Consider the following 25,334-nt stretch of genomic DNA (forward strand, 5'->3'; position numbering starts at 1 on the left):
GCCTGTTGAAATGAGTAGATAGCAACCTGAAACCCAGGGGAAGGAATGTCAACAAGCCTCTGGTACTCTGCCTCCTATCCCCTAAGGGCAGGTCTGAGAACAAACAGAGCAACTGTATGAAGCACTGGAAGACCCTTAAAGATCTTTTCACCCAAGCCCTTTCTGATGTTACTGCTCACTTCAGTGCTCCTGACAAGGAATCATCCTTTCGCTTGAATGCCTCTAGTTACTAGAACTCACCACCCACTGGGATGTTGTGTAAGTTCTTCCTGACCCAAGCGCTTAAACCTGAGCCCATCTAACTTCTATCCATTGCTCCTACTTTATTCTTTGAACACACACACACACACACACACACACACACACACACACATGGAACCCAGTCCTTCTCTACCCAAGATAGCTCTTTTGCGGGTCTCCTTTCCACACAGACATGGTTTAATGTGCCCTAGCCAGTCTGCCAACTGCTTTCTGGGCAAGATCCAGTTTGTTAATAATATCTTTCAAATGTGGTTCCCACACTGAGAAGTGTAAAATCTCCGCCACAGCTGTTCCCAGGGCAACATACACACATGCACAGACACACACGCATGCCTACAAATAAATCTCCTCTAATTGTATCTTCACCCAATCCACATTCCATCAGATTGTTAAACGCCTTCCTGAAGTCCGAGTGTATCCTACCTATGGGGTGTTCTTGATCTACCGCCAGACTGACTTGCTTTAGAAAAAGGAAAAGCAGAAAGCAGGTGCCCAGGACCAGCCCGTTCCCAGCCCGCGCGGGGATGAGTGGGGCTCCGCCCTCCTCGTTCTGGACACGGATCTCCTATTCACCGCAGATCACATTAACCTTCAGAAAGGTCAGTACTGCCGCCAACTGAGTTTTGGGCCGGATGAAGACACAGGCTTTGGTATTAGCACAGGAGTCACTGAAAAGTTATTAAGACGAAAACTCAGTGTGATATATTCACGACTTCTTTCCCCTCTGGGTCATGAAGAGGCCAGCAGCGAGCTTCCAGTGTCCTCTGGGTGGAATTCTGTGCAAAGGTACAGCAAAGCATAGAGAAGAAAGGTAATGCTTTAAATAGGAGAGGTGGATGGGGGAGATCACAGAGCAAAGACAGTTCACTAGGACTGACAGCAAAAAGAATGAGGTTGCAGGGACAGACGCCCTGCAGGCCCACGGCCGTTGTCAGCAAGAAGGGGCATTCTGGACCCTTCCAGGGCAGCAGTGCCAAAGACAAGGGTGGATTCCAGGTGATGAACTCAAGGAGCAAGAGCCAAGTCAAAATCCCTGGCCTCTGGCCCTAGAGGCCCAGGTCCTGGGTGACCCTCCAGGGACGGGAGGAGGCCCAAGAGTTTCATTTCTAGTGACCCCTCAAAAAGAAGCAGAATAAATCTGACTCAAGAAACAGCCAGGCATAGTGGTCCATGCCTGTAATCCCAGCACTTGGGAGGCTGAAGCAGGAGGATCACTGTGAGTCCAAGGCCAGCCTACACTACATAGTGAGACCTTGTCTCAAAAAAAAAAAAAGAAAAAGAAATGAAAGAACATAAGCAAGTGTAGTAGTGCATGCTGGTAATCCCAGTACCTGGGAGGTTGACAGAAGGTTGTGACTTCAAGACCAGTCCGGGATACAGAGCAAGAACCTGTCTTTAAAAAAAAAAAGAAGAAGAAGAAGAAAAAAAAAGAAAAGAAAAACAAAAAACAAAGAGAAAAGAAAGTGAACTGTCATACCATCAGTAGCACCCCTCTCAAGGCGCACTGTTTTGGGGACCCAAGTATATTGCTTTATGTTTATTCATGGTCGTTTTTTCCTCTGACCCACCAAAGCAGCCTTCTGACTTATGAGCATCCTAATTGCCAGTCATTTTATAAGCTCTTCCTCCAAGGTTCACGAAGCCTGCAATCTAGGCTGCCTCATTCCCATCCTTAATAACAGGTGTTGAATCTCGCTTCGCCAAGGGCAGAGGGCAGGGCTGGTGCGTGTCGCCGGAGGCTTCCTTCCCGGGCGGGCTGACACGCTGGTCGTCACTCTCTCGCAGCTCATTCATCTCCCAGGGATTTATCTAACTCTCCCGCTATCCGTGCCACATATCTCTGCATTGCTTGTAAGGACACGCTGTCAAATGCCTAGCTGAGACTCAGACGTACTCAATCTGCCCTGGTTCTCAATCTATCAACACAGTGACCCCATCAGAAGAAAGAAAATGAAGGGAGGAAGCACGAAAAGAGGTCTATGTGGCCCGACACGGACTGGCTCTAAGTGCTCGCTGCTGCCTTCCTGAGGGCCTCTCAATCCACCCAGACTCTCCCCAGTTCATCACCCAAGGTCAGGCGCCTCCACCCAGCACGTCCCAGTGTCCTTGCCCTGGTGTCCTGGGGATCTATGCGTCACAGCTCACAATCCGACAATAAGAGGAAAGAAAGCAAAGAACTGGAGATCAGACAACTGATGATTTTTTTTTAATTACCAAGTCTACAGCAAATCTTCATGAAGTCAGGGGATATAATACAAATGACAGTGGCCTGTATATAAAACCTGGCACCAAAGATGGCCTTTGGGAATAATTTAGATATAAAAATATGCATTAAAATCTGCACGGGACCCGTGCGGCAGGTGACTGGAGATCCTGGTAGGAGCAGCCTCGAGGCAGGCCTGGTCAGTGGACACGGGAAGCCAGGCCCCCTAGCCTCCAGGTGAGCCTCACGGGACAGCGGCCAGCTCCCAGCAGAGCCAGAGCAGCTTCTCTGAGGCAGGACCCCCATGAGCACCAAAGTGCCACTAGCCTGGCAGGAAATAAAGATGGTGCCAGAAGAAGGGCAGGAGAGGAGGTCTGGCCTTCTTTCCTGGGCCTCAGGGCTCTGAATACTGTTCCCGGAGCCTCACTGTCTGGCAGACAAATCATGCCAATTTAGAGGAATTTTTGCAATTTCCAAATACGTTTTTCCCAGGTTAAACTGACCCATTCTAACCCAAGGAGCCAAATCCTAAATAGCCCGATTACTTAAAGGATTAACAATGAGTTCTTACGTCATGTTCTGTAGGCCAAGACCTCAAAACACCCACCAGAATGGCCAATCGTAACAGAGAAGTACACGGATGACTATCTGATCATCTCCACCTATTTCAGTCTTGGACTAAAAGCAACTGAGCCACTGGAGCCCAGAAGTTCCAATGAAAAGCAGCACGCTCGAGGCTGTGCCCCCTCCAGGTACGACCTCACTGAAGCTCTCCACTGTCTGCACAAGGCCACAGCCTAGGGAGGGGCGCAGCCCTATTGCACTTGGTCTCCAAGGAGGAAGACGGTTCCTCCACTGGCAGGGCTGTCGCCCACTGGCTTGTGCATTTCCCGGGTTTCTGTACGGCCCACTCTGCGGCTCTGTGGAAAGGGGCAGGGTCCCTGACCCAGGTGCTGGCTCCAGGGCAGGAAACACACACGGGGACAGGACAGAGGGACACAGGTGCAGGGTGGCAGAGGGGAGTATTAGAAGCAGTGGCTGGGAGGGAAAAGCCCTGTGGACTGTTAGTAGCCTGCGAGGACAGCAGTGCCTCTGTAATTTCAGGGCTCCGGATAGTTACTGAAAGGGCTAGGAACCCTTCCCCTCATGCTGGCAGATTCTACAAGTGGAAGATAGCTACTCTGCTAATTTCTGCCCAAAAGCAAGTGGTTTTCTCAGCCGCCTCCAAGGTGAGATTTTTCTTCTGCCCAGCCCCGTCTTGCTGCAGGGCGATCTGACATTCAACTGTGCCAATAGGCAAAGAGATGAAGGACGAATGTGTCTGAATCACAATTTAGGCAAAACCCTGAGAGCTGCCCAAGGCTGTTAATGAGGGACTTTCTGTCTCCAGCAGCATATTTCAGGACGCCAGCGCTGCGTAAGAGACAGGTGCTGCCCATGGTAATGGGGCCTAGAACCAATTACAACTTTTGCCTACATGGCCAGGATATCAGGATGACACTGCACCTCGCTGCTATGGCTCCTTCAGGACAGGAGGCCAACTCGGGCAGCTCCTCCACGACACCTTACAGCGCTCTGCCCGGAACAAGCAGGAACCCGGTCCCCTCCACTTTAAAGTGACCTGACAACACCCTCTAGTGGAAATTATAAATAAAACAAGGTTCACGTGTCCAATTACCTCCGGTTTTGTAGAGTGGTTCAAGATTCCCCATAAAATGGGAAAATAAAAACAAAGCAGGTTATTTTTAAGAACATAATAATAATAATGATATAAAAAGGCAGGATTCACGTCCATACTTACGACTCACCCCACCAAGTCACATTCCCTCTTCGGGAACTCCGGCTTCAGCACAGTCTAGGGGTCGGGGGTGGGGGGTGCTGTTATGCAGGGAGCTGCCAGTGCCCTCAGAGTTTGGGCAGACTTCCTGTGGGGGCCAGGATGATGCCAAACACATAGAAAAGCCCCAGCAGGAGGTTAAGCTTGGCCGTCCTCTGGGGCAGCTTGTTGAAGGCCTGGCTGCGGAACTGCCTCTCAAGGGAGAAGGCCATGGGGATGGTGAGCAGGGGCAGCGCCAGGCTGATGCTGCAGTGCGTGGCCAGGATGCTGAAGATCAGGTAGGGCAGGAAGAGCAGCGTGTTGTAGAGCACGTAGGAGAAGGTGGGGCCGATGAGGATGGCCAGCGTGACGATGCCCGCCTCCCGGTCGGACTCTATGTCCCTGGTGTTGTTGGAATGGAGAATGGCCTCAGTGCTGAGGGCCAGGGGGATGGCATAGACCAGAGGGAAGATCGCCAGCGACCCCACCTGGACAGCGTAGGCGAACATCACGGCCAGAGGGCCGAAAGTGATGAGGATGATGAGGTCTCCCAGGGCCACATACTTGAATCCAATTCCTGCGACCAGAAAACCCAGAGAGGCGGGTGTGAGATCAAGGGCTGCAAACAGAGGGGCTGCTCATCAGCAAGGACGGGCCACATCCGGCTGGAGCAGGCTGCTGATCTGGTCCCCCAGAGCGCTCTGACTTCGCCTCCAACAACACCGGCACTGACAGAAATCCAGTCAGGTTTCAGAGTCCAGGCCCCCTTCAGAGTTCACACCCACCTGTGCCTGCCTACTGGGACCCCAAACAAAGTTCCGCAGCAAAGCCCACTGGCTATTGGTAGCCGAGAGGAACTAAAGGGTCGCAAGGCTCGGTCAGATCCACCCCCCCCATGGAGTGTCCACCCAGCCCCCTAGCCACCCCTTCCTCTACACTCTCCGGAGGCGTCTGCTTTTGAAAACCCTGAACTCCCACATAAAGAAATTTTCACACACGTATGAGTAAAATAGCCAGGCCAGCAAATTATCATGCAGGTTCCTCTCTCTGGTTTTCATGAAGTTCAGATGAAACCAGCCCTGACTACAGCTCCTGCAGCTGCCCTACTTCAAACTCTGTATAACCCGCATCTCTCTAACGTGTCTGCTCTCCTCCTTCCCCAAAGCCACTCCCAAGTCCAAGTCCTAGTCAGGGTCACTGGATGCCCAGAAGACAGCAACTCCACCAGCTGGCTTGCAGATGGGATGGGTGAGAGGTGCCTCCAGAGGAGGTATCTAGGGTCTAACCAATCCACAAGGTGCCTCACTGTCCAAAAACAAAGAAAACTCTCAGGTGACCAATCACATCTTAACCACTCTAAAATGGCCAAAGACAACGGTCTGCAGAGCCAAGGACCAAGAATGAGGCTGGGTTTACCCTCACAGTAGCAGCTGGGTTCATTGGAGCAAAACGACCACACTGGCTTCTTTAGAAAGAAGCATCCTCAGAAAGCACACCACTGGCGTGGCCTCTGGTGCTCCCCAAACACCCTCGAGCTAGTTCAGTGCCTCGAGCCCCTTGCTCATCATAACCTGGCTGTCCGAGGACATGCCTTCAGAAGGAAGTCTCTCCAAGTGGACACCAGCTCCAGGCCTGAATTAGTAAACTGACACCCCTTGCAATGCGTCCCACATTTAGGGGACTCCCTGTCCAGTGAAGATTCCAGCCAGAATGCACCCAGCCAGCTGTCGCAAGTTCCCCACCAGCTGCTGCCCTTCTTTTTCTTATTTCCTTAATACCCCAACATCGGAGCTCTGGCTTGGAAGAAAACACAGCAAGACACCTCTGACTTTTGCCTACATTCTCCAAAAACCTCTCTTCACATCACCTTAAAAACTGCCTTCAGTGAAGTGGAGCAGAGACGCAGATCCTCACTTTAAATAGGTCCTGTGCAAAAAACAAGCATAAACCCACTCAAGGAGAGAAAGATCTGATAACTTTCTTGAGATTACCTGGCACCAAAAAAAAAAAAAAAAAATGACAGCCCTTGAGGACAGAGCTGTTGGCTAAGTAATTCACAAATGCAGCCTAGCCTGAACGGTGGGCTATGCTGTAATCCCAGCACTCAGGAGGACGAGGCAGGAGGATCATCTTGAGCTCAAGGTCAGCCTGGGCTACACAGTGAGTTCAAGCCAATTTGAACAACACAGCAAGACCCTGTGTCAGAATAGAACAAAACAAAACAAACGTGGCTTGACAGGGCAGGGTGGAACACAGCTCTCTCCCTAAGGGCTCTATCATTCTTTTGGTGCTGTAATCCTAGCATTTTGAAATGCTGAGGTAGGAGGACTTCAAGTTAAAGCTCAGCCAGGACAACTTAGCTTGATCTTGCCTCAACATAAAAAAAACAAAAAAAGGTCAGGGATGTAGATCAGTTGGAAAGCCTGGGGTCCAATCCCCAGTATCAAAAAAAAATTTTTTTAAATATATACGTATGTGTGTATACACGAGATATAAATATACATATATACACATATATATGTATATATACGTATATACACTATACATATATACACATATATGTGTGTATATACATATATGTGTGTGTATATATATATATATATATATTTTTTTTTTTTTTTTTTCTCCCCCATTCCACAGAGGAGTTTCCCTCCAGACATACCAACCCTTCAACACCATTTTCTGAATGAGGCAGTACAGTGCAACACTGAGCCTCTCGTCCACACAGCAGCCAGAATTAATCTGTGAAGACATAAATCAAAACGTTGGCAAGAATGCGGAGCCACTGGAATGCTCATTTATTGCTGGTGGGAATGTGAAATAGTATAACCACTTCCAAAAATGGTCTGGCAGCTCCTCATAAAATGAAATATCACCTATCCTGTGCCCTGACAGCTCCATTTCTAGGCATTTACCCAAGAGAAATAGCCAAAATATGCACAGGTCTCTGAACAGGAGAATAAAATGCAATACATTCATCAAAGGAGTGCTACTCAGCAGTAAAAAGGAGTTACTGACACACATAACAACTTGATGCATTTTGAAAACATCATGCTGAGCAAAAGAAGCCAGACATACACGTCCACAGTGAAATAAATATGGTGCACAGCAAACAATTCCATCTGTACAGTGTTCTAGACCAGGCAAAACGAATCCGTGTGAAAGCTAAATCTGATTATATCATTGCTCTGCTTAACATTTTCAGTGTCTTCCTGTTTGTTAATTCGATGAGTATCTTAAGCACCACCTACTAGGCACTGCACTGAACACGACGGGTTCAGCTGAGAACAATGAAACATCCCTGACCACAGGGAGCTCAGAGTCTCATGGAAAATGACTGCCCAAATATGTGTATTATATGGTGCAAGTGCATTGGAGGGCAGTATGTGCTGTGTAGAAAATAAAACAGAGAAAAGGAATGAGGAGGGGACCTGGGGTAGAGGGACATGTGGGGAAGGTGTGCAATTTTACATAAGGTAGAAAGCAAGGCCTCACTAAGCAGGTGACATCTGAGCAAAGGGCAAAGGAAGTTACAGAGCAAACCATACAGCCAGATAGGGGAAGAGCGTCCCAGACAGAAGCAGTCAGGAGGCCCCGAATGTGTTCTGAATGAAAACAAGATGTGCTGAGGAGCTGGATGAGATGTGAGAAGAATCCAGGAGGATGCCATGACTTTGGGTCTAAAGAACTATAAGGATGAAGTTGCCACTGAGAGGGTCGGGGATGGAGATCAGCGGCAGTAGTGCTTGCCTAGCAGGCTCAAGGCTCTCAGTCTGATCCCCACCACTATGAACACAACCACCACCACCATCATTGAAAGAAATGGGGAGCCGCGCATGGTGGCACATGCCTGTAATCCCAGCACTTGGGAAGCTGAGGCAGGAGGATCATTGGGAGTTGAAGACCAGCCTGGGCTACAAAGGGAGCTCAAGGCCAGCCTGAACTACACAGGGAGACCCTGTTTCAAAAAAAAAAAAAAAAAAAGAAAGTAACGGGAAAAGCTAGGAGCAGGGCAGGGAATGTGGGGGCAGAGGATCAGGAATTTTATTTCAGTTGGGTTGAACCTGAGATACTTGTGAAACCTCTAGAAGTTACTGAGTAGGAGGGTGGATAAGGGTAAAACTCAGGGGTGGAGCACACACTCCACATGCACAGGTCTCAGGCTCCAACCCTAGCACCCTCGCCCCAAAAAGAAGTTGAATAGGTTTGGAGATAGAGGGCTGCCAACTTAATAAATGGCATCTGAAGCCACACGACTGGCTAAAACCACCCAGAGAATAAGGGGAGATATAGCAGTGAGGTCCAAGGGCAGCCCTATTGGCTGAGGAGTAGGGAGGAGCCAGCAGAAGACTCTGCTGATCAGAATGATCCAGCCGCTGCCTGCCTCTCAGTCTGCATCCCATGCTCCCTCGGGACCACTGGCCTTTTGACCCCGGACAGTGCCAAACTCTCTCCCACCCAGGACAGCTGCACTTGCTCAGCCCGAAGGACTCAGCGCCACAGTGAGATTCCAATTCCACCGCATGACTGGCTCCCCATCCTTCAAGCCTTAGTTCAAATGTCACCTGCACAGACAGGGTGCTGTAGTTAGGGCAAGTGTTCCAAAGGCCCATCTGTGAAAGGCTTAGTTCCCAGTTCATGACATTACTAGGAGGTGGTGGAATCTTCAACAAGTGGGGCCCAGTAGGAAGTCTTCCAGTCACTGCCAGGGGAGGGGTGCCCTTAAAGCCCCTCCCTCTCAATCTTTCATTTCCAGCCCTGAAGGAGATAGACTTTTTCTGCCATGCATCCCCACCATGATTACTGTCTTGCCAAAGTCCAAAAAGCCACAAGTCAATCGACCATGATCTGAAACCTCCAGAACTGCGAGCTAAAATAAACCTTTCTTCTTTTAAGTTTATTCTCTAAGGTATTTTGTCACAGTAACAAAAAGCTAACACAGATGGCTTCCTCACTACCACTACCTTATATTTTATTATTCTATTGATTTATTTTATTTTAAAAACTGTTTTTTTTTTTTGGTTTAAAACGAGGTCTCACTATATAGTTCAGGCTGGCCTTGAATTCATGATGTAGCTCAGGCTGGCCTCAAACTCATGGCAACTTTCCTGCCTCAGCCTCCTGAGTATGGGACTAGAGGTGTAAGCCACCATGCACAGCTACTGAACTTTTAAACTGTGCCAAATTTACAGCTGGCTGCCTGAAAATTACAGTTTCTTGACTTTCCTCCTACTGCTCTGGATACTCATTCACAGCCCCCTTTACCTGGTCCTCCTCATGTCTACCACCTCGTGAGCTGGAAGGCGCAGGGCTCAGTCCTGGTTCTCACTTTTCCAACAACACTCCCTCCTCTAAAGATCTCCTGCAGTCTTATATAGCTTTATCTATATACCAATGGCTCTCAAGTGTCTGTATCTCTAGCCCAGACCTCTTTCCTAAAATCAGCTTCTGTATATATCCAAGTAACCATCTGACACCTCTGCTTGGAGCTCTAACAGACACTGAGAAGTCCAAAATCAATCTCTTAATTTCCCCCCAAACCCTATTCTAGCCTCACCTTTCTCCATCTCACACTATGACATCAATTGTATTCTTCCAGTTGTTGAGACCAAAACTTTTGGTTATGTTTACTCCCTGCCTCTCTCTCTCTCACATCCAGCCCATCACAACCCCTGTCGACCTTCAGATGCACTCAGAGTCTGACTCCTTACCTCTCCTGCTACCATCATCCTGATCCACACCACCAAACATCTTGCCTGGATTACTGAAGTGCCTCTGACTTGGCCGTCTTGCTCCTATCCTTGCCCTCTATCCTTTATCCATTCTCAAACCTCAGCCAGTGATTTGTTTAAAACGTAAAGTCACATCCCACTTTTCTTCCTCTTCAGAGTGAAGTCCAATGGCCTACAAGGCCCACCTCATCTGTGTGCTCCCTCTCCTACCCAGATCTATTCTCTCATTGTATTTCCCTTTACCATCTTCCTCACTCACCCACTGCAGTCCTTACTCTTCCCCATATTCTTTTTTTTTTTTGTCTTTTTGAGACAGGGTCTCGCTATGCAGTTCAGGCTGGCCTTGAGCTCACTTTGCTGCCCAGGCTGGTCTTGAACTCACAACAATCCTCCTGCCTCAGTCTCCTGAGTGCTGGGATTACAGGTGTGCGCCACCATGCCCGGCTCTTCCCCATATTCTTGAGGGCCTATTTCTGCCCCAAGGCACTGGGGCACTTGCTCTTCCCTTTTCCTGGAATTCTCTTTCTCCATCATCTCTTACCTCCTTCAGTCCAGTTCAAAACATTACCTTTTCTATAAGGCCTACTCTGCCCAAACTACTCACAAACAGTAATCTGCATCTCCCTTCTCTGCTCTACATTTTCCTCCCATTACCATCCTCCTCTTAAATATAGCTATATACTGCATAACGGACACTTCAGTTAATGATGGGCCAAGTATATGACGGTCTTGTAAGAGTAAAATAAAATAAGACTACGTGAGTAGTTTATTTACTATACTATACTTTTTGCCATCATTTTATTTTATTTTTTGAGACAGTTTTGCTGTGTTGCTCAAATTGGCCTTGGACTCATAATCCTTCCTCAGCCTCCCAAATGCTGGGATTATAGGCCTAGGGCAAGATCTGTGCCTGCTGTATGCACACAGAAATATGCCTCACACATGGCAGGTATTCAATAAGTAGGTATTAACCCTTGCCCATCACCTTAATCAGCGGCTACATACATCTCCTAGCAAACTTGCTGAAAGTTAATAGCTACAACACAGAGCATGGTGGCACACATCTGTAATCCCAGCACTCGGGAGGCTGAGGCAGGAGGATCACTGCGAGTTCGAGGCCAACCCGAGCTACAAAGTGAGTTCAAGGCCAGCCTGAGCTGCATAGTGAGACCCTGCCTCAAAAAAAGACAAAATAAATAAAATAAAATCTGAAGCTATGGTATTAGAAAGTATGGTCAACACAGGAAAACTAGATTTTTTTAAAATGCCCCTACATATATTTGAGTCTTATCCAACATGGATAACCAAGTCTGTATGTTTACAACTTTCTGTTTTCAGAACATCCACTAACTACACATCACAGATTTCAGATGAAGCGGCCTAACTTACGAAAGAACCTCTGACATTTCTACAATTCTAGAGCGAAGTAGCAGTTTCCTGTATGTGCAACTGAGACCCGCAGCGCAGGAAAACGGGACAGTTCTTACCTCCTGTGTAGAGAAAAGAGCTAGACAGTCCTCCAAAGTAGATGAGAGCCAAGTGCTCCAGTTTCAGAGGGGACAGGTAGTACAGGCAAGCGGCGCAGATGCAGCCCAAGGTGTAGAGGAAGACTCCGAACCGGACAACGTCCTGGGGCTCCAAGATGCGGTCCACCAGCGTCCTGTCATCGCTTTTCTTGTGGTCAATGCCCTTGGAAAAGTCATAGTAAGTGTTGACCAAATTGCCGGCCCCGTGCACAGACAGGACAGCGACGGCACAGCCCACCAACAACCTCGGATCCAGGACGCCCTGGGATCGGTAAGCCAAGGCGCTGCCCAGGGCTACCGGGGTGAGCGAGGCGCTGAAGCTCCAGGGTCTCAGGGCCAGCACGTAGGAGGCGCATTTCTGCCTGCGGGAGCGCTGGGGAGGCCTGTCCGGCTCCGGCCTGTCGCTCCCCAGCGAATCCATGTCACCGACCTTGGCTGTCTCTGCCCCCTGGATGTTAATCCTCTCCCCGGACGCTTGCAAAGCAGCCATGGATCCCTCACGTGGCGAAAGTCAATTCTAAACGGGAGTCACTGCGGCCGCCCCGGGGCAAGGATAGGCGGGGCAGCCGGGCCGGACCGCTCTCAGGCTGCACCCCGGGACAGGGCTGGGGAGGCGGGGGACCGGCACAGCACCGAGCGGGCCTCACACCCCCAGAGGCCCGGCGGCGCCGCCCCCACAGCCCGCCACCTGGGTGGGTGGGTAAATGCAAACCGTCTCCAGCCCCAGCCCCGCGCTAGAACTCAGCGCTCAGGCTCGGCCGCCTCCGGCACACTGCCATCTTGTGCACCGGCCTCGGAAGGCCGCCCGGAAACGCAGGCTGCGGAGACTGCAGGGCCGGACCCAGCCAGGCGCGCGGGAGGGGCGGGGCTGCAAGGGCAGGGGCGGGCCTTGGGTGGGCGTGGTCAAATCCAGGGCCCCGCCCCGGGATCCGGCGCTTCAGCCTCGGCGCCGCGTAATTTCTATGAGACTTTTTGGAAAAAGCTTTGTTTATTTGTTTGTTTGTTTATTTTGTCTTTTTGAGACAGGGTCTCGCTGTGCAGTTCAGGCTGGCCTTGAGCTCACTTTGTAGCCCAGGCGGGTCTCGAACTCGCAACGATCTTCCTGCTTCAGTGTGCTGGGTGTATAGGCGTGCGCCACCACGCCCGGCAAAAGCTTCATTTGGCATGCCAAGAACGACCCCAAGACGGGTCGTTTTGCGATTTACCAGACACAAGGTTATCAATAATTGTGTGTGTGTGTGTGTGTGTGTGTGTGTGAGTGTGTGTATGCTACCGAGGATTGGACCCAAGGCATAGGCACTGAGCTACACCCCAGCCCTTTTTTGTTGTTTTGGTTTTTGAGACAGGGTCTCGCTATGTAGTTCAGGCTGGCCTGTAACTCCCTATGTAACCCAGGTTGGCCTGGAACTCATGGCGATCCTACTGCCTCAGCCTCCTGAGTGCTGGGATTACAGGCCTGCACCACCACGCCCAGATGATGATGATGATGATGATGATGATGATGATGATTTTTGAGACAAGATCTTGCGAAGTTGCCCAGGCTTGGCTCTAACGTCCTATCCTCCTGCCTCAGCTTTCCAGAGTGCTGGAATTACAACATGCACCCCCACTAGCGGCTAGAATTTATTAATTATTCCTGTAGCAGTTAGTTATTGCTAACTAACTGTGTGCAGAGACTATTCCGATTTTGTCTGTTGTATCTGCCTGTGAAAATACAGATTGTGCTGGACTTTTGGGGGGGTTATCCCAAGAAGTCCATCCCACAAGGAAAATATTGTACATCGAAATGCATTAATATATGTAGCCTCCTGAGTTTAGCCTTGCCTGTCTTAAACGTGCTCAGAGCAAGTAGGACAATGCCTATCTTATCATAAGTGTTGAATGGCTCATGTAACTTACAGTGCAGTGAAAGTGAAGAACAGAAGAGCTGTGTGGGTTGTGCACCAAAATAAAGTTAAAAAATCATAAATTCAACCATTCAAATCTGGGGGCTGTCTGTACTCCACAAAGATGTGCTCTTCGCTTCTTAAGTTTTCATGATAGCTGGAAATCTGCCAGTGACGGAAGAAGTATTCACAGCCTGCACATCAGCAAATGCTCTAGGGTTGTCTCCAGTTGACACAGAGGCAGAGAAAATGTTAACAATGCAGATGAAACTAACCCTGTCGAATGCATCCGCTCTGTACATCGTGAACAGCACCAAACATTTGCAGGAATCCTTCTTCCAGTGTTGGAAAATTACTATCCAGTTCAGCAAGTTTGTTGTTCATGGCATTAACAAACTAGTGCAGTCCCCATATACCCTTGACCGTTTCATTTTGCTCTTGATTGACATAAAAGAAAAGAGCAACCAACATTTGGGTCTGAGCTACACTCATTGGTCAACTGCAGTCATATAGGGGTGACGCAATAGGAACTCATACTGCGAGAATCAGCTCCATGAAATTCTATTTACAATAAAGAGTATTATATATATTATTATTTGTAAACTGCAGGCTGCATATATCAATGAACATTATAATACACATATGACATATGTCACAGGATTGACTATATAATTTGTTGGGGGTTTTTTGGTTTGTTTTTTGTTTTTGAGACAAGGTCTAACTATGCAGTCCAGGCTGGCCTTGAGCTCACTTTGTAGCCCAGGCTGGTCTCAAACTCACAACAGTCCTCCTGCCTCAGCTTCCTGAGTGCTGGGATTACAGGCATGCTCCACCACACCCAGTTTGACTATATAATTTTTAATGCCCAGCGTAAAATAAAATTGAGGGGTCTCTTATTTACAAATCATTAATTTTGCCAGGTATGATGCCGTATACCTGTAATCACAGCACTCAGGAGGCTGAGGCAGGAGGATCACTGAGAGTTTGAGGCTCACCTGTGCTATGTAGTGAGTTCAAGGATAGCCTCAACTGCACAGTGAGACTCTGTCTCACAAGGCACCCTCCAAATTCATTTCTTTCAAACCAGCGCATGACACCTTGCCATGAAGTCAGCCCTGCGCATACATATACTTATGTGCTTCCTCCCACTCACATCCTCGACCGTTCTTAACATTTACAGCACTGCTCAGCACACCACTCAGTACAGCGCAGTGATGCTGGCTGAACATCCGAGAGTCCAACAAGCTCAGGTTAGACCATGTCGAGTATACCAATATCAAAACCCTGGGCTACCACCGATCCCTCTGTACTCAGTCTGCTCGTGGATCAAATGAGAACAATACAACCTGCCTGATAGAAACGTTCTACAATAATAGCAAAAGCATTTACGGTCTCTTCATAAGCGCCATATACTGTTTTGGGCACTTTGCCGCATTTGGGTAACGCTGCCTACCCACATAAGTTGCTGCTGTAATCCTTGTTTTACAGATGAGGAAATATAGGAGACAAATTTCAGATTCAGTCATCTGGCTTAAAGCTGCTTTTAACTATGAATCTATAATGTCTGAGGGTAGTGATACAGGCCTGTAATCCCAGCATTCAGGAGGCTGAGGCAGGAGGATCCCTGCAAACTTAAGGTACATAGTGAGTTCAAGGCCAGCCTGAACTACATAGTGAAACCTTGTTTATAAAACAGAATCTCTAACATATTTTAAATGCTCAAGAAATATTAGCTATTTTTTTAACGTAATGGATACTAAAGGTCTTTTTAAACAAGACCTATAAATGTACTGGTGACTGTTGCTTAAACCATCTTTGATTATTAATTTGTGAACAAGTCTTTATATATTAGGTTGGCCAAAGTCCTGTATTTGATGGTAGGAATGAAAATTGGTACTGCTTTTACAGGGATCAGTTTGACAATATCTAGCAAACTATGCATGCTTTTATCCTATAATCCCTTTCTGGGAATTAATCTTGGTATAGCTGCCAAAGGGGGAAGTGATGTATGAATAAAGGCATTCACCGCAGCACTTGTAATGGCAAAAACTTGGAAACAAACCAAACGTGGTGGTGCATGCTTCTAATCCCAGCACTCTGGAAGGCTGAAGCAGGTTCGAGCCCAGCCTGGGCCATTTAGCAAGACTTTGTCTCAAAATATAAAATTTTAAAAGGGCTGGGGCTATAGCTTAGTGCTAAGGTGTTGGGTTCAATCCCAGAATTCGGGTGAGGTGGGGTAGGAGACAGGAGGTAACATAAGTGTCCATCAACAGAGGGCTGGGTATAGACACTATTACACAACCAGGTGATGGGATACTGTGTAGCTATCAAAAAACAGAACAAGGAAGCTCTTTGTATAGGAATATAGAAAGACCTCCAACATAAGCTAAATTTTTAAAAAATGCAGAACAATGCATATAGTGTAACAAAAAGGGGAAAATAAAAATATTTTTATATGTACTTGTATTTACATAAAGAAACACACTGGGCATGGTGGTGCACGCCTATAATCCCAGCACTTGGAAGGCTGAGGCAGGAGGATCCTTGTGAGTTAGAGGCCAGCCTGGGCTACAAAGTGAGCTCAAGGCCAGCCTGAGCTGCATAGCAAGATCCTGTCTCAAAAATACAAAAAAAAAAAAAAATACATAAAGCAACGCTAAAGCTATATAAGAAACAAAATAAGTAGTGAAGCGCAAGGGGTGAATAAATATTCACCCCTTGAGATTTGGATCGGGAACATATTATTTTTATTTTTGTTTTTTTGTAGTGCCCAGGGTCTGACCCCAGTCCTCAAGCATGCTAGGCAAGTACTGTACCACTGAGTTACAGCTTTAGGCCTAGAAAAATTTTAATGATTCATAATAAGATGTTAGCCCGATGTGGTGACCCATGCCTGTGATCCCAGCACTCTGAGAGGCTGAAGCAGGAGGATCACAAGTTGGAGCCCAGCCTGAGCAGTTTAGTAAGACTCTGTCTCAAAATAAAAAATTGAAAAAGGGCTGGGGATTTATCTCTGTGCCGAGGCCCTGGGTTCAATCCCTAATATCACAAAACAGAGAGAGAGAGAGATTTTGAAGCTGAGTGTGGTGGAGCGTGCCATGCCTGTAAGTTATGCTGGAGGCTGAGACAGGAGGACTGCAAGTAGAAGCCAGCCTAAGCAATTTATCAAAACCCTGTCTCAAAATAAAAAATGGCCTGAGATGTAGCTCATCTCCCCTTGGGTTCAGTACCCATTACTGCAAAGCAAACTCTCCAAATGTTTTGTTAGCCACTACCAAATATTAGGAAGTGTCTTGTGTCTTTTTTTTTTTTTTTTCTGCCGGTACCAGGAATCGAGCTCACGACCTTGTGCTTGCCAGGGCGCTGTGCCACTGAGCAATCCCCAGCCCCTAGGAAGTGTCTTTAATATGGCAGTTTAGACCTTCTGTAAACTTTTTTTTTCTTCTGTAAACTTTTAACATATTGTTTTTATTGTACTAGTAACTAATAGCAATGTTTAAAGTGTCTTCCCTAAATCTCATTATATTTTGTGTATTTTTCCCATTTAAATAGACACATAAATGAATAAATATTTTAAAGGGTTATATTATGCTTACATTGTTATATACCTGTATTTTTTAATTTAAAGTTTTCAACTTTTTCTTTTTTTAACGAATTGGGAACCTTTTGCTTCTTAGCAAATATCCCTACATTATAGTTATTACTGGCTATGTCGCACATTTTCCTTAATAAGACCGCATCGTATTTTATTCAGATTTCTAATGGAAGGAAATTTAGGAATGTCCAATTATTAGAACAGTGGCACTGTGATAAAAACGGAGCTATAACCAAATTCCATTTTGCTATTGATTTGCAGGAAGAATTTTTTTTAAAAGGTAGTCCTTTGAAGTGTTTTATTTGCCGGGTGTGGTGGCGCACGACTGTAATCCCAGCACTTGGGAGGCTGAGGCAGGAGGATCGTTGTGAGTTGAGACCAGCCTGGGCTATAAAGTGCGCTCAAGGCCAGCCTGAACTGCATAGTGAGATCTTGTCTCAAAAAGACAAAAAAAAAAAAAAAAAAAAAAAAAAAAAAAAAAAAAAAAGAAGTGTTTTATTTATAAGTAGCTCTTTTAGTTAAAACTGGGTGATGGTATCTCGAAAATGAGCTCCTGAGCTATTTTGGGGAAGGCTAACAAACCATTTTCAGATGTATGTTAAACTTAACAAAATTGAAATCACGATCACTACTGCACGGTTTCTCAGCACTAATTAGAAGGCGCCCGCGAGGCCCACACCTTGTGCGTGTCACAGCAGGAGCGTCCAACCTGTCCACTCACCGCTCTGGGTCCCATTCCCGGGTACCCAGACAGCGAACCGCCCACAGGCAGAGGGGAATCATAGTAGCGACGCACCGGATGTATGCGTGGAAGTGACAGACGTCAACTCATGACCGATTGGTTCTCCCGAATGGAACTAAGCCTCCTTTCGCCTGCCACTGGCCGCGTGGTTTGTCTATTTGAACAGTCCCCGCCCCCTGGAGAAGCCGGGTCCCGAAGAAGCTTCACTTCTCCTTCATTACTATTGGCCTGTGCTCCAGGCCATCTTTTTAGTCCGTCCGCTGATTGGCCCTCGGGGCTGGGAGCCCGCCCTATCTCCCGCCCGGTTTAGAGGACAGCGGGGAAAGCGGGTGGTGGGGCCGGGGGCCTGCAGCGGTGGTAACGGTGCTGGCGGCGGCATCTGAGGCGTCGGCCGAAGCCGCGCGGTGAGTCTGGGACCTGGCACTGACCCGTCCGAGGCGGCAGAACGTCCAGACTCACGGCCAGCCCGGTCGCGGCGGCGGTGGGGGGTGTCCGGGGAGCCGCCGGGCTGGAACGTGCAGTCCCGCAGTCCCGGCCCCGCGACCCGGGCGCCGATGAGCCCCCGACGCCCACCGCGGGCGCCGCTCACCTCCCCGGAGCCCCTCCCGGCCTGCAGATGGGCCACCTGGAAATGGGGGCCCTGCCTCGAGGGGCGCCACGCTCGCGGTCACTCCGCCCCGGAGACCGCTCCGAGCCCGGGGCCCGGGGCGGAGCTCGCCCGCGTCCGCGGGGTTCGCGCTGTGCCTGCCGCACGCCCTCGGCCCGGGCTTGATTCGCGCAGCTTGAACTTCCTGAAGCTGCAGCCGACAGCCTCGGGATCCTGGGCTGCCAGTGGTTGCGCTGAATTCAGCCCGGAGGAGAGAGGTGGCCTGATTCAGCCTCCTTCCGTCCGTCCTACACGCTGGTAGTTTTCCTACTGGAATCCCTGCGTTGCCTCTCCCTAAGAGGCGTTTAAAGCTTCTCAAAACCAGTTAGTCCCTGGTTTGACGCCAGCGTCTCACGAATTCATTCATACAAAAGAGTTTTGAGAAATCGGTTCTCCAGTGTGATCGGGACACACTCTCAGTGTGGGTTGAGCCCTTTGGTGGCCACTTTATTGTGGTTGTCTGATCATTTCTATTTCCTGTGTATCATAGGCTCCTCGAGGGAAGGACTAGTACACAGTTAGGAAGTGAACGGTCCTAGAAACAAATTGGTGTCTTTGTAGCTCATCTTTGAAGTACAGGCATCCCTTGGTATCCGTGGAAGACTTGTTTCAGGACTCTAGCTGGGCATTGCGGCACACACCTGCGATCCCAACACTTGGGAGGCTGAACCAGGAGGATTGCTGCAAATTTGAGGACAGCCTGGGATACATAGTTCCAGGCCCACATATAGCAAGACCTTGTCTCCAAAAACTAACACCCCTCCCCGCAAAAAAATCCAAGACTTGCTTCCTCTACTAAAACCTGCAGATGCTTAAATCCCTCATATAAAATGGCTTAAAAACGTGCATATAACCTATGCAGGTCTTCTTGTATACTTTAAATCATCTGTAGATTATTTATAATACTTAATACAATGTAAATACTATATAAATAGTTGTGATATTGTATTGTTTAGCAGATAATGATGAGTCTGTATATGTTCATTAAGAAGATTTTTTTTTTCCAAAATATTTTCTACTGACAGCCGTACAGAAGCCATAGATACAGAGGATCAACTATGCTAGTATTTTAAAAAGCTGTATTGCCCAGAACAATAACCAGCAGCCCCATATGCCTGTAGAGCATTTCAAGTATGACTTGTCCAAGTGGAGATTGCTATAGATATAAAATGCACACTAACTAGGTGTGGTAGTGCATGCCTGTAATCCCAGTTACCTGGAAGGCTGAGACAGGAGGATCCCAAGTTTAAGGCTAAGCTGGGTAACTTAGTGAGACCCTGCCTCAAAATAAAAAGAATTTGAAGAAGGCCTGGGGATATAGTTCAGTGGTACAGTGCTTGCCTAGCATATGTGAGGCCCTGAGTTCTATCCCCAGTACTGCCTAAATAAAAGGCAGTATATCAATTTTTTAATTGTTATATGTGGAAATGATCTTTTTTATATATTGGAATAAATAAAATATATTAATTTCTCCTTTTTTAAATCTTTTTTTTTTTTGAGACAGGGTCTTGCTCTGTATTCCAGGCTGGCCTTAAACTCACTGAGCTCCTTCTGCCTCTGCCTCCTGAGTACTGGGATTATAGGCATGTACCACCACACTTTGTTTTGTTTTGTTTTGTTTTTCCTGAATATGGCTACTAACAAATTTAAATTTTTTTTTTGTACTTGGACTCGAACTTAGGACCACACACTTGCCAGGCAGGCCCTGTGCTACTGAGCTATATCCTCGGCCCAAGCAAATTTAAAGTTATCTGTGGTTTTTATGATAGACTAGACAATCCTGAAGAATAAGAATCTCCCCCTTTAAATTGAGCTCCTCGGGGAAAGGAGCAGTCTTAGTTATTTTCAATTCCCCCCCTACTTCCCCACCTCTGCTGCCTGGCAACTGGTAGTTACACTAATTAATAGCTAGCAATGATTGAGGACGGACTGTGTACCCAATACTGAGTAAACATTTTCCAACATGTATCAGCTCATTTCACCCTCACCTCAGTTCATGAGGACTGGGATCCTCCTGTTGTAGTTGAGGAAACTAAGGAATTTTAATGCTCTTCCTCAAGGTATGCGACTGTGGAATATTCAGACCTGAGTAGTCTAGCTTCGCAGCCCACAGTCTGACCCTCTCTAGCTCTCTGTCTCTTCTAAACATCAGTCATTGTTGAATGAACCTAGACTTCCCGTGAGTTCCCCAGTGAGACCGCTCAGGCTGTATAGAATTGCCTGACTGAGAGGAGCGGAGATCTGTGTTGAGGACCCTAGGGCCGTGAATTTATCGCTGTGATGTGTTACCTGGAATATTAAACAAAGCTTCTGTCCAAAGAACCTCAGGGCAAGATGCTGGGAACGGGACCTGCCGCCGCCACCGCAGCTGCCGCCACCTCTAGCAACGTGAGTGTCCTGCAGCAGTTTGCCAGCGGTCTGAAGAGCCGGAATGAGGAGACCAGGGCCAAAGCCGCGAAGGAGCTCCAGCACTATGTCACCATGGAGCTGCGAGAGGTGGAGTTTGGGTGATATGGGGCCAGTCACTGTGGGACATTTGGGCTAACCGTGCCATCGCTGGTTTAGATTCCTTTTGACAGCTAAGTGAGGGCTTTATTTTTAGAATGCACACATCTCACGGGGGCTGGGGATTTAGCTCAGTGGCACAGCGCCTGCCTGGCAAGTGCAAGGTCGTGAGTTCGATTCCCGATACCGGAGAAAAACCAAAAAAAAAATAGAATGCACACATCTCTCCTGTCTGTAGAAGGGGCAGGTTGCTCCGCAGTGGTTGCACGTTTCAGTGTTGTTTCTCATGTTTGTGGTCACGTTTTAGAGTCAGCATAGATTCAGCCATTTCTTTTAATTTTTCCCTTTTTGTCTGTACTGTGCCCCAGCCCCCAAGTCTTTCTGTCTGATAACAGTGGCAGGGCTGGGTTTGGAGGATTGGTATCCTGGGACCTTCTAAGTAGTGATCAGACTTGAGGGCAGGGACACTGGCCCGAGCACCCCTGTGTCCCTGGTACTAGGCAGCCCCATAAGTCTGCTCTGGAGTAGAGTCAGTGCGTAGCGCAGGTGTTAAGTGGAGGAGTGGTGAGTTCAGCTGCTGTACACTTTGAAACTATGGAAACGGGCAGTAGCTTTGTCTTTGATTGGGACTACACCTGCTATCTCCCAGTACCAATGCTGAGATGCCCCCCTGCCGCTCCAGCACCAGCAGGGAGACCTTAGAAATTGTGTCTTCTTTCGCAGATGAGTCAAGAGGAATCCACTCGCTTTTATGATCAGCTGAACCATCACATTTTTGAACTGGTTTCCAGCTCAGATGCCAATGAGAGGAAAGGTGGCATCTTGGCCATCGGTAAGGACAGTCTGGTCACATAGCAACTAGGAATAAAGGGCCACACCTTCATGTCTGCTGTATCAGACCCTCTGCCTCTTACTAGATGCTTAGTCTTTGTTTCGAGAATCTCCAGGAGCCTGTAGCTCTCAGTGCACTTACTCAGGCATGAACCCTAGCAGCAGTGTTGTGCCTGGGGTAAAGGCACCACAGGCTAGCGTGCTGGTGCACGCCTGCGTTCCTGCACTCTGAGAAGCTGAGGCAGGAGGATTGCAAGTTTAAACCCAACTTGGGCAATTAGTGATTTAGCAAGACACTGTCTCAAAATAAAAAATGGTCTTGGAATGTAGCTCATTGCAAAGTCACCAATACTCAAAAAAAAAAGTTAAACAATTATTTTTAGATGTGGAAACTGAATCTTAGAGCCATTAAGTGACTTTTTTAGAGGCAGACAGTTCTCCAGAGCTGAGAAGAAGCCCGCTTGCTTTCCACCACCCCACCTTGCCTTTCGTAGGCTCTGGTTCCAGAGTAGAGCACAGTTCGGCATTGTGGGGCTTACATGTGGAAAAGGTAATTTTCAACTCCTAAACATTGCTCGTCAATACTGTGAATTTAGCCCAGGTTCGTTTTCTCCTTTTCGTAGGGAAAACAAAATTCTGTAAACTAAAATGAGATGATTTTGCTTTATGCAAGTATTTCTGACACAGGTATCTGTTCATTAAAATGAGAGGGCAGGGTGGTATGTGCCTGTAATCCTAGCTCTCAAGTCAGAGGCGGGGGTCGCCATGAATTCAGTGCCTAGACTACATAGAGAGATCCTGTCTCAAAAAAAAAAGGCAAAGAAAAGATAAAGAAAAAAAAGTAACTTTACTATGTACAGAGGTCGTCAAAGTGAAACAGAAGTGCCACTTGCCAGGTTCTCTTTCAAGACCAAGCACACTCCTGGCCACTGTGTGTCCCGCCTTCATCTTTTGCTTCCCTGTCTTTTGCAGCCAGCCTCATAGGAGTGGAAGGAGGAAATGCCACACGAATTGGCAGGTTTGCCAACTACCTTCGTAACCTCCTCCCCTCCAATGACCCAGTTGTCATGGAAATGGCATCCAAGGCCATTGGGCGTCTTGCCATGGCAGGGGACACTTTCACGGCTGAATACGTGGAGTTTGAGGTGAAGCGAGCCCTGGAATGGCTGGGTGCTGACCGCAACGAAGGCCGGAGACACGCAGCCGTGAGTGCCAGCGGGGAGGTGCAGGGCTGGGGCCGGGAGCCACAGTGCTGTGCTGAGATCTCTTCTGCCTCCCAAGGCTTGTCTCCGTTAGAGGCTGGTTTGGTGGGCCAGGAGTCCAGGCTGTGAGCTGGGATAGGGTCTGTGTGTAAGGGAGAGGATTTAGGAACGGGGTAGTAGGGATTGGCAACATCAGCTGCAGCTGGGCATGGCGACGCATAACGTAATCCCAGCACTCAGGAGGCTGAAGCAGAATTACTGTGAGTTTGAGGTTATTCTGAGCTACATAGTGAGTTCAGTACCAGCCTAAACAACACAGAGAGACCCTGTCCCAAACAAACTATCAAAAAAGGAAGTGTCAGCTGGGTGTTTTCCGGTCAGCTCCCCTTTTAGGAGGCGGTATTGGAGGAAGCGTGCATTGGACCCTGGTTTGAGTCTTGGCTTTGCCGCTTACAGCTCTTTCACTTGGCCGTCTCTGGCTTTTAGTTTCTTCCTCCTTAAAATGAAAATAATAATGAGATTGAATGTTGAACATGTTTATTCATGCAAGAAACATTTATAGACTATGTGCTGTACTTTAGGCATGGTTCTAGGCTGCAGTATAGTGGTATAAAAAGCATCAAACAGATCTGTCCTTCCAGAGCTGCTCTTCCAAGCTTAGCTGCATTTATAAATAGCCTGGGGTTGTGAACGCCCAGATGTGTGATCAGCTGCACCTCTCTGGCCCCAGGGTTTCCGAGCTAGCCCGGCGAGGCTTCTGTCCTCCTGCTGTGTAGCTGCTGTAGGATGACAGAAATCCGCCCTCCTGAGAGAACAAACCTCACTGTCATGTGCCTGTCTCTCCCAGGTCCTGGTCCTCCGTGAGCTGGCCATCAGCGTCCCCACCTTCTTCTTCCAGCAAGTGCAGCCCTTCTTTGACAACATTTTCGTGGCTGTGTGGGACCCCAAGCAGGCCATCCGAGAGGGAGCTGTGGCCGCTCTTCGCGCCTGTCTGATTCTCACCACCCAGCGGGAGCCGAAGGAGATGCAGAAGCCCCAGTGGTACCGGGTGAGGCCCTGGCTCCCGCACAGCTGCTGGCAAAGCACGTTTACCTAGAGAATCCCTTCGTCTAAAGGGTGGCCACAGTCCCTGGCTGCAGAGCCTTAGTGTCACGTTGATTGTGGCCTTCAATAATTCTTTGCGTATTCGGTATGAATCAGTAGTCACTTTATTGCATTTGAGTAAAGCAAAACTCTATTGATAGCCACATGGTTATTTTATGTATCACTGAGAATGCAAGCCTGCCAGTTAAACTGAGCTAGTACCTTCTTATTAACAGGTCAAAGACAGCTCCTTGCAGAGATGTTAGATCATGGAAAATAGGTGTCTCAGAATCGATGAAATATGGTCAGTACTGATTTAGCATCCTGAGTCCTGGCTGATGGCTGCTTCCAGGGGAACTTAGGAGTGAGGCGTATATCATAAGGGGAGCCCTGAGCATGTGTTCCCTTCCTGCCACATGACGGTGGACACTTCTTTGAACCTGTGCTGTCTAGCTGTTACATAGGGATGGCAGGGATACCTGCCCGAGGAGCTTGTTGGTTTTTTTCCGGTACCGGGAGTCGAACTCACGAGTTTGTGCTTGCCAGGCAGGCGCTGTGCCACTGAGCTAAATCCCCAGCCCCTCTGAGGGACTTGTTGTGAGAGCTGCAGGTAAACTGAACAAGCGCACTTGGTAGTGTTGTTAATGCCACCCAAGGGACCGTGCAGGCGCTGTAACATCTCAGAAACCCCAGTGCGGGCAGAGCCGGCCTGTGTTCTTTCTCACTTCGACCACAGGCAATCAGGGCACTCTTGTCTCTCGCTGCAGCACACGTTTGAAGAAGCAGAAAAAGGGTTTGACGAGACCTTGGCCAAAGAGAAGGGCATGAATCGGGATGATCGGATCCACGGTGCCTTGCTGATCCTCAACGAGCTGGTCCGGATCAGCAGCATGGAGGGAGAGGTGAGAAGCCGCGCGGCGGAGTCTAGGCTCTCGGGTGCCTCCGAGCAGGCCAGGAGAGAGCCTGTCCCCTGAGGCTGAGGCTGTATGGGGAGAAACAGACGAGAAACAAACAACCGTTGCCCTGAGGGAAATAAAACAAGCAAAAAAAAATAGGGAGTACTTGGAGTGGGGCTGGGTAGGTGGAGAGTCAGGGCTGGACCCCTTGAGGTGGCTCCCCTGGAGTGAGACTATGACACAAAGGAGCTGGCTTGGAGCTGTGTGCTGGGCAGAGGCTGTGAGGTGGAAGGGAGCTTCACACACTGATGAACTGGAAAAGGCACTGCCAGCCAGGGAGAGGGGAAGAGGGCGAAATGAACAGGCTCGCGGTTCCCAGAGCCCCGGTTTTTACCGTGACTGCAGGGCCG

The 25,334-nt window shown here is 48.4% G+C and overlaps 2 protein-coding genes across 2 annotated transcripts in view; one reads left to right on the top strand and one right to left on the bottom strand.

Annotated features, from left to right (window-relative positions):
• Nucleotides 1-2,439: 2,439 nt before the first annotated feature.
• Nucleotides 2,440-12,380, bottom strand: Ubiad1 (UbiA prenyltransferase domain containing 1). The gene is made up of 2 exons (XM_005404002.2): nt 11,500-12,380; nt 2,440-4,857 (listed from the first exon to the last, which is right to left on the bottom strand). The coding sequence occupies exons 1-2, from the start codon at nt 12,026-12,028 to the stop codon at nt 4,370-4,372; spliced, it is 1,017 nt and encodes a 338-aa protein (XP_005404059.1). The 5' UTR covers nt 12,029-12,380; the 3' UTR covers nt 2,440-4,369.
• Nucleotides 12,381-18,046: 5,666 nt separating this feature from the next.
• Nucleotides 18,047-25,334, top strand: part of Mtor (mechanistic target of rapamycin (serine/threonine kinase)) — a 112,053-nt gene continuing 104,765 nt past the window's right edge. The window contains exons 1-6 of the mRNA XM_005404004.2: nt 18,047-18,165; nt 20,728-20,903; nt 21,636-21,744; nt 22,716-22,948; nt 23,793-23,993; nt 24,796-24,930. Coding sequence (XP_005404061.1) covers nt 20,742-20,903; nt 21,636-21,744; nt 22,716-22,948; nt 23,793-23,993; nt 24,796-24,930 — 840 coding nt within the window. The 5' untranslated portion in view covers nt 18,047-18,165; nt 20,728-20,741. The remainder of the gene's footprint in view (nt 18,166-20,727; nt 20,904-21,635; nt 21,745-22,715; nt 22,949-23,792; nt 23,994-24,795; nt 24,931-25,334) is intronic.

This window comes from Chinchilla lanigera, unplaced genomic scaffold, assembly GCF_000276665.1.
Source record: "Chinchilla lanigera isolate Chin_1 unplaced genomic scaffold, ChiLan1.0 scaffold00085, whole genome shotgun sequence".
Taxonomy (NCBI): Eukaryota; Metazoa; Chordata; class Mammalia; order Rodentia; family Chinchillidae; genus Chinchilla; species Chinchilla lanigera.

Bases quoted from the DNA above. Each gene is read 5' to 3' on its own strand.
- Ubiad1 (XM_005404002.2), bottom strand. From the start codon at position 12,028: ATGGCTGCTTTGCAAGCGTCCGGGGAGAGGATTAACATCCAGGGGGCA. The intron at 4,858-11,499 runs GTAAGAACTGTC...TTCTGGTCGCAG, and splicing joins CTCTTTTCTCTACACAGGAG to GAATTGGATTCAAGTATGTG.